This window comes from Chelmon rostratus, chromosome 1 (genome assembly GCF_017976325.1).
Source record: "Chelmon rostratus isolate fCheRos1 chromosome 1, fCheRos1.pri, whole genome shotgun sequence".
NCBI classification, from domain to species: Eukaryota; Metazoa; Chordata; class Actinopteri; order Chaetodontiformes; family Chaetodontidae; genus Chelmon; species Chelmon rostratus.
The window spans coordinates 9,306,907-9,322,560 of NC_055658.1; the positions used below are offsets into that span (position 1 = coordinate 9,306,907).

The following is a 15,654-nucleotide window of genomic DNA, read 5'->3' on the forward strand; positions in this document are numbered from 1 at the left end:
TTGCTGAGTTGATGCAGTCCAGCAGAATAAAATGAGAGGCCAGCATTAATAAAATCCCCTGATATCAGTTAGCTTTCAGTGCTGTGTCCCTTAGTCCCACAATATATACGTTTTACATTCTAATGACAGCATGTTTCTTAACATGGCCATAGAGCATCAGATATCAACATTTAGTGTAAACAGTGGCAATAGATTTCCTTTTACTGACAACCACAAATGAAAACAAACAGCAGTGTATTGTCCAAGATGCAATAAAAGATTTGACAATACTTTGACAGTATCAGCCCACCAGTCTGAACTTGACTTTAAATCCGGAATACCAGGTTCAAAAAGCCACTCTCATCCAGTGCAAACAGGCCCATTCATTATGTAAAATTAGGAGACAAGTCATCACAACATGAGAAGAGAACACTTTCATAAAAATGGCAATAATGGCAAAAGCCTTCCAAGCTGAAAAGTGCTCTGAATGATTTTAAAGGCATGGATACATGTTCTAGTAACACAGGGAGACTTTTTGCGTCTGTCCTGCCACTTGATGTTACAGGCCTGACATTTCTGGAGTGAAGTAGGAAAGGCCTCACAAGCATCTGCTGAGCTCACCGAGACTGTGTTCAGTATTAAAGCTTGCATAATGAGCCTGGTACCTTTCAGCAAAGCAGTTCCTAATTCTACAAGCTGACTACACAATGGAGCTTGGCTCTGTGGATCAGAATGAGCCCACAATGAGCCAAAGGAGGCTGTGCTAGTGTTTCAGGTTCCCCTCTTCAAAATGTGGCACCACACGGTGGCTGAGGAGCATTCAAAGCCACTATGTAAGACTTGGCTCCGTCTCGGGGGTTTGCCAGGTTGTTTATCAGAGTTTAAATGCTAACAGAATTAGCCTCCAGTTTTCCACAGAGAAAAAAAAAATGTGTATGAGTCAAACAATTCAGACATAGTAACATTCTGTCTTTTGAGCAGCCAAAGTTGTTAATCACTTTGCACAGCACAGGGAGGCATATCAGTGGTCTGGGAGGGTGGGGGTCACTGATCGTTAACAGAGAATGAGACATGGAGCAGCATGTAGGAGTGGTGGGATGGCAAATTTATGAACACATATGGACAACTATAACCCTGATTCCAAAAAAGGTGGGATGCTGTCTAAAACATAAAAATCACAGAATGTGATCATTTCCAAAATCCTTTTGGACTCAATTGAAAACAGTACAAAGACAATATATTTAATGTTCTACCGTGACTTTATAGATTTTTGTAAATATCTGCTTATTCTGAATTTGATGCAGCAACACATTTCAAACAAGTTGGGACAGGAGCAACAAAAGACTGGGAACGTTGTGGAACGCTCCAAAAACACCTGTTTGGATCATTCCACAGGTAAACAGGTTGATTGGTAACAGGTGACAGTATCATGATTGGGTATGAAAGGAGCATCCTGGAAAGGCTCAGTGGTTCACAAGCGAGGATGGAGCGAGGTTCACCACTTTGTGACTGTATTCTGTTTTTATTTGTTTTACACAGCGTCCCATTTTTTTTGGAATCAGGACTGTACTAGTGATGTAACAGTGATTTTTATTTCAAACTACATGAAGAGTCAGAACAACAGTAGTCATCTCCAAAGAGACATTATGGTCAGCTGTTCTACTGGCCTGAGTAACCTAAAGAATCAACAATTTCAGCCAAGGAGGGAAAACATGACAGTGGAGATGAACAGAAAGCCACTCAGTCCTCTTGAATAAGAATGAGGCTTATGTTCAAGGTAGTTGATTGAGCCGTTATACATGCAAATCAAGGCAGCACAGTTCCATGTTTGATGTTCACCGTACTCCACATCCAGACCGTTTTTCAAGTGTCAGTAAGTAGTGCATGTCCTTGACTGTGATTCCCTTGTCTGGGTCCAACAGAACAGTTTCAAGCATTTCCCCTTTGAGATCCTGTGTCCAGTGATGATGAAAGATTTGTTGCTGATCCCTCCTTAAAAAACACTTTGCTGCTGTGTGTAGCAAACAAAACAAACTGCTGAGGTCGTGTACTGAAGGTGCATGAGTTGGTGCAAAGTGCACCCTGGACGGTCTCACAAGGAATAAAACACTCACTTGCGTTACATACTGCATGCTTTACCTAAAAACACACAAACAAACCAAAAAGCTGCTCATGTTAAAAACAATACTCCAGTTGTTCAGCAGACCAAAGGTGTCGGGTCTACATCAGCATGTCAGAGTGAGAATACCACCTTCAGTGGGGGTTGTGATGCGCAGGGGTCCCACTGGAGCAGCCTGTCTCCCCCTGTCACCCACACATGAAGGAGAGCCTCAGGGAGCAGAGGTCCATCACTCCGGCCAAGGAGGGCGTACAAGAAATCCTGCTTTAGAGATGGACAAGTGTTGGTGAGCCTCATCAGTCTGCCCCACTCTCAGACAGAAAACTCAGACCCGCCACGGCGACCATGGGTCAGCAGCAACAGGCGCCGCAGACGCAAGCCTGTGAATGGATTGCACCACAGCAGGGAGGGAGGACCCCCAAATACAGCTTTCATTCCGTCCCATCTCATGCGACGCTCCCATGTGGGCTTCTCGTTTTTAAGACGTTCAATCTCCTGCAAGACATTATAACCCCTCTGTAAATAAAATATTCTTCATTAAGATGTCTGTTTGCTTTGGCTCATTAGCATGCTAAAATGCACAATTACATTAAAACAGGAAAAACATGGGGACAACCCTGAGAGAAAATGCAGTTATTTACATATTACAAATCCACTCAGAGAGCAGAATACATTTATCAAGACTAAGATATCCTTGTCATCTTTTTCTTAAACGCCCTCGTCTTACAGTGACCCTTCCTGTCACACACACAGCTTGATGACGGGAACCAAGCTCACAGGTTGTACTGACCGTCTCGTCATTGCAGATGGAGTGGATCTGCGTACCAAACATTACAGCTGTGAAAGTGAGGAAGAGGATGGCTTCGAGACAGAGGAAGATCAGCAGCAGCACAGACACCCCTGGAGAGAAGTCACTGCACTCTGGTCACAGGAAGAGAGGAATACAAGCTGAGTTTTTATTTTGCACTACACAGCTGAAATGTCCTTTCTATTAAGGGCCTAAAAATAAGTTTAAGTTAAAGTGCCCTACTGACGTCTTGCCTTTCTAAATCCAATAAAGATAATAATCTAGTGTATCGATTTCCTTATTTTTGTCTTACATAATATGGGGTTGGATGTGCACACAGTGACTCTAATGCACCCTACACCAATACTGTTACCTGATTCTAACTAGCTGGAAAACTACATTTATACACAAAAAAGGGTTCAAACTAAGGATGAGCCCTGGTACAAATCTGTCACAGTAGCCTTGAAAACTGGTTAGCATGGAAAACAAATTGGTGAAAAATATTTCCCTGCTAAGTCAAAATATCATCTTGTAGAAGGCAGTAGAAGCTGGAGTTCTAAGAATGAAATATTATCTTCATTTTCTGGTTTATTCATAGAGAGAGACCCACAAGGGAGTGAGAAAAGATCAATGGCAGCTCTATGATGTTTGTGCAGCACAACTCCTTCCTTTTTCCAATCTGTCTCCCTTCATCTCTCAGCAGTTTAAATTTCTTGCATAAATAGGTGTATTTCTGACTCATAAATTACATCTGTCATGTAGTAGTCGTACTAGCACACTCGATGCTGCAAGACAGGGTAGCCTCACCATTCCACTGGACTTTAATACAGGTGAAGAAGTGCATACCACTGAGGCCCAGGGCATGGGCAGAGATCAAGGCTATGTACATCTGCAGAAAGAAGAGCAGATAAGGGGGGAGAGAGATAATGAGGAAAAAGTGAGAGAGAGAAGGCAAGAAAGAGAAGACGTTCCCCTCTTATCCCACAATGGTTTGCATTTATGTAGGCTAGTTCATTTCACATCTTTTGAGCTGCAATAGAACAAACAAAAAAAGAGCTTCTGAATGGTGCTATATTGAAAGACATAAGGAGAGCACACTAAAAATGTCATGACACAGGTGAGCTTGTACTGCTCAGCCATATACAGCAGCTTAAGGATTCTGTCATTAAAAAAAGTTTTTAAAAAGTCAGCATATGAAGCCATGAAAAAGTGCTAAAGTTGTCATGAGAGTCATAATATGAGAGCACATTTCATGTAGGCCTGTGTCTGCGTGCACAACATCAGTGAACCTCGGCTAGTTATTTCATCATGAAAAACTAGTGGGACAATTTTCAACAAGTGATGGGAATTTTGCCATATTTTCCCCTCTAGTCTGAAATCATGTCATGTCATTTAAAAAAAAAATTAAGAACACGTTCACGAAAGAGATGTGTGGACAAAGTACAGGAGAGTTAAGACTGACGCTACTTTGACAAGACAAGATACAATATAAACTTAAAAGAATTACTGTGTAAAATGTGCATTTCTAATCCTTATCACACCCCTTGTTAAAATCAAATGGACTACTCCATGAGTACTTATGTGTACTTACAGTGAAAAGTACAAAGAATCTCTGATTCTTTTCTCCCACGCAGTTATTGACCCAGGGACAGTGGTGATCCATCTTCCTGATGCATCTTTTACAAATACTGCAAGCAGGAGAGAAGATTTTAAAGTATGACACACTGACTCTGCTGTCATCACCTATACTGCTCTTGGGTGCACCACATACATGTATGCAAATGTGTTCAAACACAATTTGACACAGTTTTATTTTGTATGAATTTGGCCACAACATTTAGACTGACCTGCAGTGGTGTGCCCTCTCAGGCTTGATGCTGCAGCACTTCGGGCACTTGTAGATGACCTCACCAGGCTTCAGCTGTAAGCTCTCCATGTACTCCTTGGTTGCGTTGCCCTTTGGAACTGCACCCTAAGCAAGATGAAAGACAGACAATGACAAATGCTGTCAGTTATAATCGTCCACATAAATGAATTACGCCATCTTTGCAGCATTTACATATGCAGCACTTGATAATAATGGTACAAAAATAAAATAGAATAAGGATGAAAATAAAGAAAATGCATAATGTAAGATGGAAAATAAAACCACTGAATAATAGTAATAAAAGTTAAAAACAGAGTACACTGAATGCATAAAATCAAGTAAAATACATAAGGCATTTTAAAAGAAGTCCAGCAGTGCATACATGGGAAGCAAAGTGCAAAGGTTTCAGGCCTGTTATCAGGAAAGCCTTAGCTAGTAAAAGGCTACAGTGAAGAGATAAGTTTTTAGCTTATTGTTAAAAATATTTAGTAAGCTGGCTTCCTTGATATCTACAGGCAGTGTGTTTCAGAGCTTTGTGGTGTAATTGACATGCATCTGCATGCTCGATTTTCTTCAGCTGTTGCTGGAAACCTCCAATAAACAGCAGACCATGGCAGTGTTAAAACAAACAAAAACAAACAGAAATAGAGTAGCAATGTAGCTCGATCCTCGTCCATGACGGGCTTTGTATACAAGGAGAAGGACCTTAAAATCAGTTCTAAATGTAAAGGAAGCGAGTGCAGAGCAGCTGAAACTGGACTAATGTGGTCTCTCCTCTTGGTTCTGGTTCATAGTCGAGCTGCAGAGTTTTGAATGATCTGAAGTCTCTCAGTGTTTTTTTTTTAATAGTGTGTTACAGTCATTGAGTTCGCTTGAAATAAAGGCATGAATCAGTTTTTCAGCATCAATCTGATTTATAAAAGATTGTACTTTAGCTTTGTTTCTGTTTCTAAGGTGGGGAAATGAGGTTGTCATCACCTTGTTAATGAGGGACTTGAATCTTAGACCTGAATATAGGATATAGTTATAATAACACCAAGACTTGTAACCTCAGATTTAATCCACAGAGTTAATTTCACAATTTCACTTTTGTCCTCACTTAATATCAAGAAATTGTTGCTCATCCATTTAGTTATCGCCAAGAGACAGCTAGTAAGGGAGTATATAGCAGCAACATCATTTGCTTAGGCAGAGATGTGCAGTTGTGTTCCATCTGCATAACTATGGAAACATACATCGTGCTCTCTAATGATGCCATCAAGTGGCAGCATGTACAATGAGAACAGTAATGGACCAAGGCAGCTGCCTTGATGAACAGATGCCAACAGGCAGATGTGTTTCTCAGACACATGATCTCCAAGTTTAACACACATTCAGAAAGACCAACTGACTTTTCAAGAAGACTGATGAAGATATCCTGGTCAAAAGGAGTTAATTTGCACTGAAACTATCTTTTCAAGTATATTACTGATAAATGGAAGGTTGGATTTCGGTTAGCATATTACTATCTAGGTTGGGTTTGGGTTGTGTTGAAGGCTTCTGGGAAGATGCCTGTTTGCAGAGATGTATTGCTAATCTTCAGGGCATGACCTGAAGCACTGTAAAGCATTCTCTGTAGCAATCTTGGATAAGTAGTGCTTTGTAAGATGTATTGCTTTGTTACAGACAGTAATGCTTCACTGTATATATTACAGTGTACTGTGGGCCTAGTTTTCCTCTTAGCTCAAGCCCCCAGTTTGTCACACTACTGCACAACCTTCTGTGTACTATTTTGGGCTTTTAAATGGAACAATTGTTGAGGCTGGGCTGTTGGGTTAGAAAGCACCAGTGGAGCTGTCATCACACATCTACTTTCTTTGAGTAAGAATGAGTTGACGTTGCAGCAGCAGCAGCACTAACAATATTTGACCTACAACCCCCTGAAGCATGAATTAACTGAATTCACCAAGAGGAGTCAGAAAGTCAGGAACACAGTGCAGAAGAGTCCCTGCAATATTCCTGGAATATTTGATGAAACAAACAAACAAACAAAAACACTGTTCTCAGATGAGCAAATTGAAATGTTGTTGCAAAAACATCCCGCCAAAACAATTTAGTAGCAAATTAGATATTAACTATTATATTTGTTTTGTCAACACAAAAAAGCCTCATCTTATTTCACTGAATCTATCCATGTTTTTTTTCTCTGCCTCTTCTTCGCTTTCTTCCTCTTATCCTCCCTCCTCTCCCCGTTTACATCTTCAACCCCACCCACTCTTACTCTCCTTAACATCCTTACCGGGTCAGTCAACATGGTGCGCAAATGCGAGGCCAATGCAAGCACGGCCAGGGAGTTGAAGGTGGCCCCGTTCAGCAGCGAGTACCAGAAGTTCTTGCTGGGCAGCAGCATGACAAAGTTCACTACGAACTCAGCGTACAGCACCAGGAACCAGGTCATGGTCGCACACACCATCCCGCAGCTGTCCTGAATGAACCACAGTGTGCGATTCCCTCCTGTGTGGCCCGCGTGAGGACCACCGACCATCACTCCGGCTGCCAGGCTCCCTGTCTCGACATCTGCCCCGGCAGACAGCAGTGGGTGGTGCTGCTCCATATCTCGCAGTCGGTGGTTTGAAGACTGCATTATGCCTTTGGGAGAGGGGAAACATTCAAAGCAGGACTAAATTTAGGGTTACTGTCTCTGCCTTCGCACAATGAAAAAGCACAAGACAATATACAGTTGTTACAACTACTGTTGTAATAATAATGTATGATAATATAAGTCAGAAAAATAGATACAAATAGGCAATAACATTTATTAAGTGTACTACTTCTGTTAAGGTACTCTATGCAGAGCAAAGAGCCAGCTAAATGATGAGACATTGACCTTTTGTTCACCAAATAAATGAGCCACAGAAGCAGTTTACGGTGTTGGAGGTCTTCTCAGAGAGAGTCCACAGTTTGATCATGGGAACTTTTTGTCTGGGCGATACAGGACAGGTCACAGGGTCACCAGAATCATCAGGAAACATCATGAGGACCCTTAATATTGTTTTTTATGTGGTAAACTGGCTGCAGCAATTCAAACAAAATTGGCAAGTGGGAAGGCGAACCAACTAACATCACCATTCCTATTCCACACTGCTAGCGGGGCATAGAAAAAGGATGAGCAAGGGTGAGTCAACCTTGGAGTCAACTCTTCAAGATGAGGGCACTTTGAGCTAAGCAGCTGCTACAAGAGACATGAGTGACTGGAGTTTCTTCCTTTGTATTCATGTCAAGGTCACAACAGAATGGTCAGGACCGGCCAGAATCCAAGTCTGCAGCTTTAAGATCAATCAATGGCTGCTCTGATGCCTTTAGGAAACTGAGCCTACAGCTGAGGTACATGTGAGGAATACAGGCTAATAATAATCTGTAGACCCAGTTACTTCATGCTGGCAGACTTCACTGTGACTCACAAGGCAGAACCAAAATATATTCAATTATCCATGATTTTAGGTTTCTTGGTGTTACTCATATTGCTATTCACTGGAGGTCAGATCAAAAAACATCCATCTGTCTATGCCCAAATACTCACAGAGAGTATTACGGAAGTGAAATGGAAAGGTTTTTAAAATTGTAATAAAATTAAGATTCATATTCCTTTTAAAGACAAACTGAAATCAGTTAGCACTCTATTAGAATGAAACACGTAAGATATCTACAGTTAATTTATTCCAGTGGATTTAGCTTGAAAATGAATATATGCTCATTAAGCTTTTAGGACGGACCCAGATTAATGATCAGTATTTGCCTTACTATTGAGAAGGCAGGACTTGTCATCCTATCTGGATAAGATAGCACAGCCAGTTTCACTTAGATCTGCTACAAAGAAGTGCTTCAATCACAAGCTTTTCTTTACTGACAATAAAATTTGGATGGTTACCGATGATACCAAAGCAGTAAATATATATATGTGGTGCACATTCATCTGAAAAAGGGTGTAGCTAAATGGTGCACTGACATAACAGTAAGATTCCTTAGACTCCAGAGATGACTTTTGAAGTCTGTCATCATCTCATACACGACAGGCATTATAAACTTGCTATGTGCATGTGTTGTATGCCCAATTATGACCAGCTCTCATGACACCGTCTTTGACAACCAAGTGCACATATACAGGCTCTCAATCTTCTGAAATGAAAGTCAGTGACGAAGTCAAAAGCACAACCTTGCATTGAAGAATCATGTATAATTTGCTTTTACACCTTACCTGCCACTAATTAATTAGTCATTATTAAGCCACACAACTGGCTCAAATTGCTTTTTACATTACATTTGTTGGTGTGGTCTTCCGGTTGACTCCGATGACATGCTTTGAAGCAAATGACTGCTTCCTTTTGCTAAGCGTTTACATCAAATGAGACATTTCCAGTGAGATGGGTGGTGCAGAGCTAAGCTTTCAGTCTTTAGCTGACTCGCTGACCAGGCAACCTTCCAAACAACACACTGCTGTTGGTTTCTGCTTGCATCCAAAAACTTTTCCATGTCAGTGGGTGTCATTGAAATTGATTGCAAAATTTAAATGCCAACAGGGATGAGAGAGGTTGTCAGCCTGCAGAGCTGAAACCCCAAACCAGCAAAGATGTATTTCTGACAGCAAGAAAAACAGAGATCCAGTTTGGAGTCCAGTTCAGGGCACACCGTGATTTTGTGGGAACTGATTGAGTGTAATAGGGGTATTCTATTAAAAATCTACATTATATTTCAGTATAATTGATGGCTATTAAAATCTTTTTAAGCAGTAAAACAGGCAAGTTAGCAAAGAAGCTGGTTTTGAAGCAGGTTTGTGCTAACAAATGGCATTAAGACCCAATTTTGATCATACATCTATCAGATGTAATCCTAAAGGAGCACTTACGCTGGACTGGTTCTCCAGTAAAATATAACTGATAATGATTGATTAATAATTTTAATTTTGTGCTGCTGACTTTAAAAAGCCTTACCTGAGGCATAAACACTATGGCATTTAATTAAAATTTCAACATATTGATATTTGACAAAGAAAAGCACATTTCATACAGACAATCTGAACAAAGTGAAAGAAACTACCGAAACACAGATAGTCACTTTCGTATAATTAACTAATACAAGATACACCACAAATGCTGCAGGTGTAATAGTGTAATTTAACTTCTGCCTCTTGACTATGTGGCTCAGTTCATGTATGTGTAATAAGGTAAACACATCCACTGATATCCATCCCCTGGAGGAACTGTCACTTAGCTTTTTCACACTTGTGCTTCAGATTAAAATTTAATGTATCACTGTGAAACACAAATTTAAACTCTGCACAGTTTCTAAACCTCTTATTGTCCCTGGACTGACTTCTGCACATGACAATAACTTTTTACTTCCCAATTGTACATTAAAACCCCTTGACACCCACACAGGTGTCTGTATGTATTCCACCTGTTATGCAGGTTTGTGTGCATAATAACAACATGAGGGAGGTCTCAAGCTGATTGGGATCAAGGCCAATTCACACACAGCACAGCTGAGTGCCTTTTAAAACAAAATTAGATTTTTCTGCATCACAAAGATCAAGGCTGGACACGAGGCTGGAGGAAAGCACTGCCTCAGTTGATAGCACTATTCAAACATCAAAAGAGTCAGCTCAGAAAATGGTAGTGACTCACACGTTTGCTTCGTAGTAATTAATTAGAGCAGTATGTCAAGATGACAGGAGAAAACCGAAAACATTCTTGGTTTTTGCAGGCTGGAAAATATTGGAGGCAGGGGGCTCAATCAGTAACATCCACTACTGTAGTATAAAACCCTCTCCCCTTCTCATACCCAGTCTGTGATTAAGAAACTCGACAATAAAAAATGTCAAGAATATTATGTGTGATAAGTGTGATGTGACAAGCGAACACAGGTCGGCGATGCTATTTGCAGAAGCTTTCTGCGTACCTGCCACAGGGAGCCTCTGTCATTTGACTTCAAACAAGTGCATTCAATTACAAACACTGCTGTTCACCACATCAGAGCTGAACAGCGTACTGTTTTTTCTGCTAAACAAGACAGAGTTAGCATTGTCCTTAAGGAGGACAGAAAACGCTCTTGTCCAATTTGAGGCATATTGATTTTGCTGTGGTCAATGAAAGGGAGGTCCATTAAAGCCACACCAGCTGCTTGTCCAGCTGTCTGTCCTTCCCAGTCAGAGGGCATGACACAAGAGCCACTGGTCCCAGTCTGCCCCACTCCCCTCCCTATCCCTCTTCTTCTCTTCTCCCTGACAAACGTGCATAAGTTGAGTCACCTCAGTGTTGTCCTGCTCATATCACTTTGCAGGGCTGTCACATACTAATTCATAGCAAGGGCTGGTGTCCACTATCAAACAAAATGAGATGAGACAATAGCTGAAGTCAAAACTATTCCTGACAGAAATGGGTTTTAATTGAGTAAGTGATGTTATGTTTCACTGTCACATTCCCAAATTGCCAATGGCCAACCTGATGTCATCCCAACAGAAAACAGTAAATAAACAAAAATATTACTGCCCCTGGGTGGGAATGTTGACACACATGTTGGCCAAAAACATTACAAACAACCAATACATGCCTTGTTATTTCTATGGCTTACCATCACAAGAATGGCCATTCCAGCTAAAAACTCAATATACTATTTGTTGCAATCCTGAAGTGAACATTCATCCTGTTTATACGACTAAGAGTGATTTATTAAAAACCTTCGTTCACACTCACGGATACGTTTTAAATTTCAGGTGACTGACTGCAGTTTGACACTTCATTCTGTTGCATTTCTATTGTTATACTTTTAAGTGTATATATTAGCATTCAGTGTTGACAGGCTTGTCTTCAAACAAAAAAAAAAAATGCCACAAGAAATTACAAAACATTCAGCCAGGTTGCAAATTACTTATCTGGTAAACGATATCTGGGACAGACAGTTTAGTCATAGTCTACAACTCAGTGCCTCGATAGAAAATCTCCTTTTCACTGGCAAAATGAGGAATGTCACTCTTCCAGTTTTTGCATAAGAGACAAACACATGACGTGAGTCGCTTTGCTCCGTTTGCTCCCCTTGTTACCCATTCTGTTCTGTAAAACAAAAGACATGTTAAGTGAGAAAATGTGAGGCTCCTACCTTATATGCTCTCTCTTTACAATGACATGCTGTGGTGTGTACCTCCCGGACCAGCACTCAGGATGTACTGTGCATGTGTAGACTGGCAAGTAGAGGCTGACACCTGAAAAAGGACACACAAACACACGCACACACACACAAGCACACAAAAAATGTGTTGAATCACTTGATCAGAACTCCTCATACACACAAACGCTTTGCTGACAGTTTATCAGTTTATTGTACGCCAAGCTAAACCTAATGCAGTCTTGAATTGATAAGCACTATAATGTTCCACTGCTTATGCCTATAAAAACAAGCATTAGGAGCAAGTCTCAAGAAAATACAGTCCAGTTCAACAGCACCACAAACTACAGCCCCCAAAATGACCATACAGTAGAACCAATACTCTCTACAGCAGTTTCAACAAAACATTACCATCATAACCCTCAGGAAGAGAAGATTAATTGCAGGGCTGTCATATTAGACTCTTTTAAGTACATCCAGCTAAAACAAATTAACTGGCAGCTGAGTGTATAAACTTACACTAAACTAACTAAAACTAACTAAACTTACTAAACAGTTACCACACATTGCCACAGTGAGTACAATGTCAGCTGAATGAGTCTGCGTGATGTCCACGAGTTTGCAAGAGTTCCCTTTACACTCCGTGGAAAACACACCCATTAGGATGTCTATTCTTAGCAATGTGGTGACACTGCAAGTATTTTCTGCTAATAGTCTGTTGAGTAACAGATTTTCCTTTATGGACTTGACTCTGAGGAGGTGAATCAATCTTATCCTGAGAGTGCTGACCACCTCAATGTAGCTGGGTCTCTGTTCTAGCCACCTAACTACAGTGGCAAGACTGACATGGGGCAATTGCTGAGATATACTGACAAACTCTATCGACCACCTCCAGGATTCTCTTAAAAGGACTGAGATTGTCTCCCCCTCTTCCTGAAACCAAACCACCTGCACTGGCCGATGTTTTTACCTGCAGAAAATTGTTATCATATCAGTCTGTGTTAGGTTACTACACTGAAATGTAACTGGCACTTTCACACTTTTCAGACAGTGGGAGAGGACAACGTTAGTTTAAAGGCTGTCCAACCGAAAATCCAGCCAGGTTACACATTGATTTAACCAAACCACAAACTGACGCACCTCAACAGATTACTTAGGGAGGTGTGACTGAGATTAGAGCCCTTCTTCACATCACTGCTACAATAAAGGTCGTGACTGAACACGCGCGCGCGCGCGCGCGCACACACACACACACACACACACACACACACACACACACGGCAGCTTGCTAGCCTGTCTTCACATGCATCCGGACTGGATGGTAAATCTCGCTTGCTAACTACTAGCCCACTAACAGAAGCTAACACAGCTAGCATGCTAACACTATATGCGGGCACCGAGCGCAAAAGCAGAGCATCCCGAGTGACAGCTTAATTACATACCTTAATATTCCTGGTTTCTTTTATTGGGAACGCCTTCTTAGTACATTTTGGTGTCCCGTTTGAGATAAACTCCTGCTACAACGCAGCCGTGCCCGCAGCAGCAGTATCACATCGCTCTAACAACGGGCTGACAGTGACCAGTGACGACGGAGCTTCCGGGGTTCGGCTCGGGTTTCTTCGTCACCTTTCGTGAATGCCCGGAGAAGTAATAGCTGCTTAAAAAGCGTCATCTCGTGGATTGTGTCAGAATTGCAACTACAGAACTGCGATAATCTCAGTTCTCCACTCGCGGGTGCTATTGCCTAAATACAATGCATGGCACCCTCCAAGTAATCTTTGAGAAACTGAAACTGAAATAATTCAGATGGTCTTATTATCTGATAACAAAAAAAATAAATCTACAGTTAGTAAAAATGGCAGCAGTTAAAAGTTCCTGAGCATGCATGCATGCATATATAATGAAATAAGGTAGGCCTGAGTATGTACAGTATGTATGCATACAAGTATAGGTGTATGTAGCCTATGTATATAGGGTATGTATGTATGTATGCATGTTCTGCTTTACTCTATGTAGTCTAACAAGCAAAGGTCTACACATTTTATCCACTGTAGAATAGATAACTTAATGCCACAAATAAATGATTTGAGACATTGAAATATTCATCTCAATGTACTGCATTAAGAGACCATACCAATATGTTTTAAATTAACATACTCTTGTATACTTGTAGCTTTAGGCTATTGGATGCATCTTTTGATTCTCACTCATTTCCGTATACTATGTGCACCAATCAGGGCTGCACGGTGGCTCGGTGGGTAGCAGCAGAAAGATCCCAGGCATCCTTACCGGGACGTGAACCGGGGGATCTTTCTGTGTGGAGTTTGCATGTTCTCCCTGTGCAGCGTGGGTTTTCACCAGGTTCTCCGGCTTCCTCCCACAGTCCAAAAACATGCTGAGGTTAATTGATGATTCTAAATTGTCCGTAGGTGTGAATGAGAGGTGTGCTTGGTTTTCTGTCTCTGTGTAGCCCTGTGGTAGGCTGGCGACCTGTCCAGGGTGTCCCCTGCCTTCGCCCGAGACGGCTGGGATAGGCTCCAGCCCCCCCGTGACCCTGCAGAGGATTAAGCGGTGTATAGATAATGGATGGATGTACACCAATCAACAAACTCTCAAAGCTTGAATTGTGTAAACCCTCACAGTGATCAAGAACAAGTCTGCATCAATTTCTGTCACTGCTAAGGTTGCATGGAAACCTTTCAAATCAGTTGGCACTTGAACTGCTCCGGCACCCCAACCTTGATCAGGATAAGCCGGTATAGAAAAGGAATGAATATTTTACAGCCTCTGGCTTGCCTGATCTGAACCCAGTCCCCTGTCAAAAGCCCAAACTCACTGAAACCTCTTGAATTTGTTAGACTGACCATAACCTTGAATTTCACCAAAATCCATGCATGAGTAATTCAACTAAGCAGAAAACTGTCCTGCTCTATATAAGGCTAAAACTTCCATGCATGTGACACTTCCGGTCCAGTCTGTGATGTCACATCAGGTATTACGAGGGTTGACAGCTGCAGAAAAACACATGGCGTAACTCAGTGAAATATTTAGCTTGCCCTGACCAGGATCTCTCATGGTCAGCTGGTGACAGATGCCCACTTGTAGCAGCATGTCCCCAGCAGGGAGCAGCAGGACCTTCCTCGCAGCAGTCCCTGCTGTCACGTGTCTCCCAAGAGTGGATTATAAAGCCAAGACAAAGCAGCTTGTCCCTTCCCTGCCCTGTGTCTGCAGCTGCGCAGTGAAAGCTCAGGGCTTCTGCCCTCTCCTGCTCTGGTTTGGAGCCGATATCAGCTGTCTGCTTTAGAGGGAGGGAGAGAAAAAATACCCAGCAATCCTCTAAAGCAGCTTAAAGGCTGAATCTGGGGACTGAAGCCCTTTCCATTTCCAGAACTGCTTCTCTCTCTCTCCATTATGGCAAGATAAGCATCTGACTGACTGCCAAAAGAGCAGCCACAGTGGCTGTAAACTGTCTCCTGCATCCTCCTAAGGGCTCCCCCCACTTGATATAGATCTTCTCCTACTTGGATGCATGGTACCATCATGTACATTAGAGACTTGTGAATAGCAACTGAGACAAGCAGGAGTATTTGACTTTAACTCTTGATGTAATCAGGAGTCTTGTATCCGATTAAATTATGAATGCTAAGTGCTCATGTAACAAATAAAATCTCCCGCCGGGGGCCTTAGTTTCCCATGTGCATTATTATTTTGGCAACCCCCGCCCCACCCACCAGCCACCACCACCCTTTGTTGACATGCAGGCCT

The 15,654-nt window shown here is 41.8% G+C and overlaps 1 protein-coding gene across 1 annotated transcript; it reads right to left on the reverse strand.

The window, feature by feature from the left end:
- Positions 1 to 1,456: 1,456 nt before the first annotated feature.
- zdhhc7 (zinc finger DHHC-type palmitoyltransferase 7) lies at positions 1,457 to 13,489 on the reverse strand. Its single transcript, XM_041936419.1, has 8 exons — positions 13,332 to 13,489; positions 11,884 to 11,986; positions 7,031 to 7,380; positions 4,733 to 4,857; positions 4,477 to 4,573; positions 3,693 to 3,774; positions 2,889 to 3,019; positions 1,457 to 2,593 (listed from the first exon to the last, which is right to left on the reverse strand). The coding sequence occupies exons 3-8, from the start codon at positions 7,373 to 7,375 to the stop codon at positions 2,411 to 2,413; spliced, it is 963 nt and encodes a 320-aa protein (XP_041792353.1). The 5' UTR covers positions 7,376 to 7,380; positions 11,884 to 11,986; positions 13,332 to 13,489; the 3' UTR covers positions 1,457 to 2,410.
- Positions 13,490 to 15,654: the final 2,165 nt, after the last annotated feature.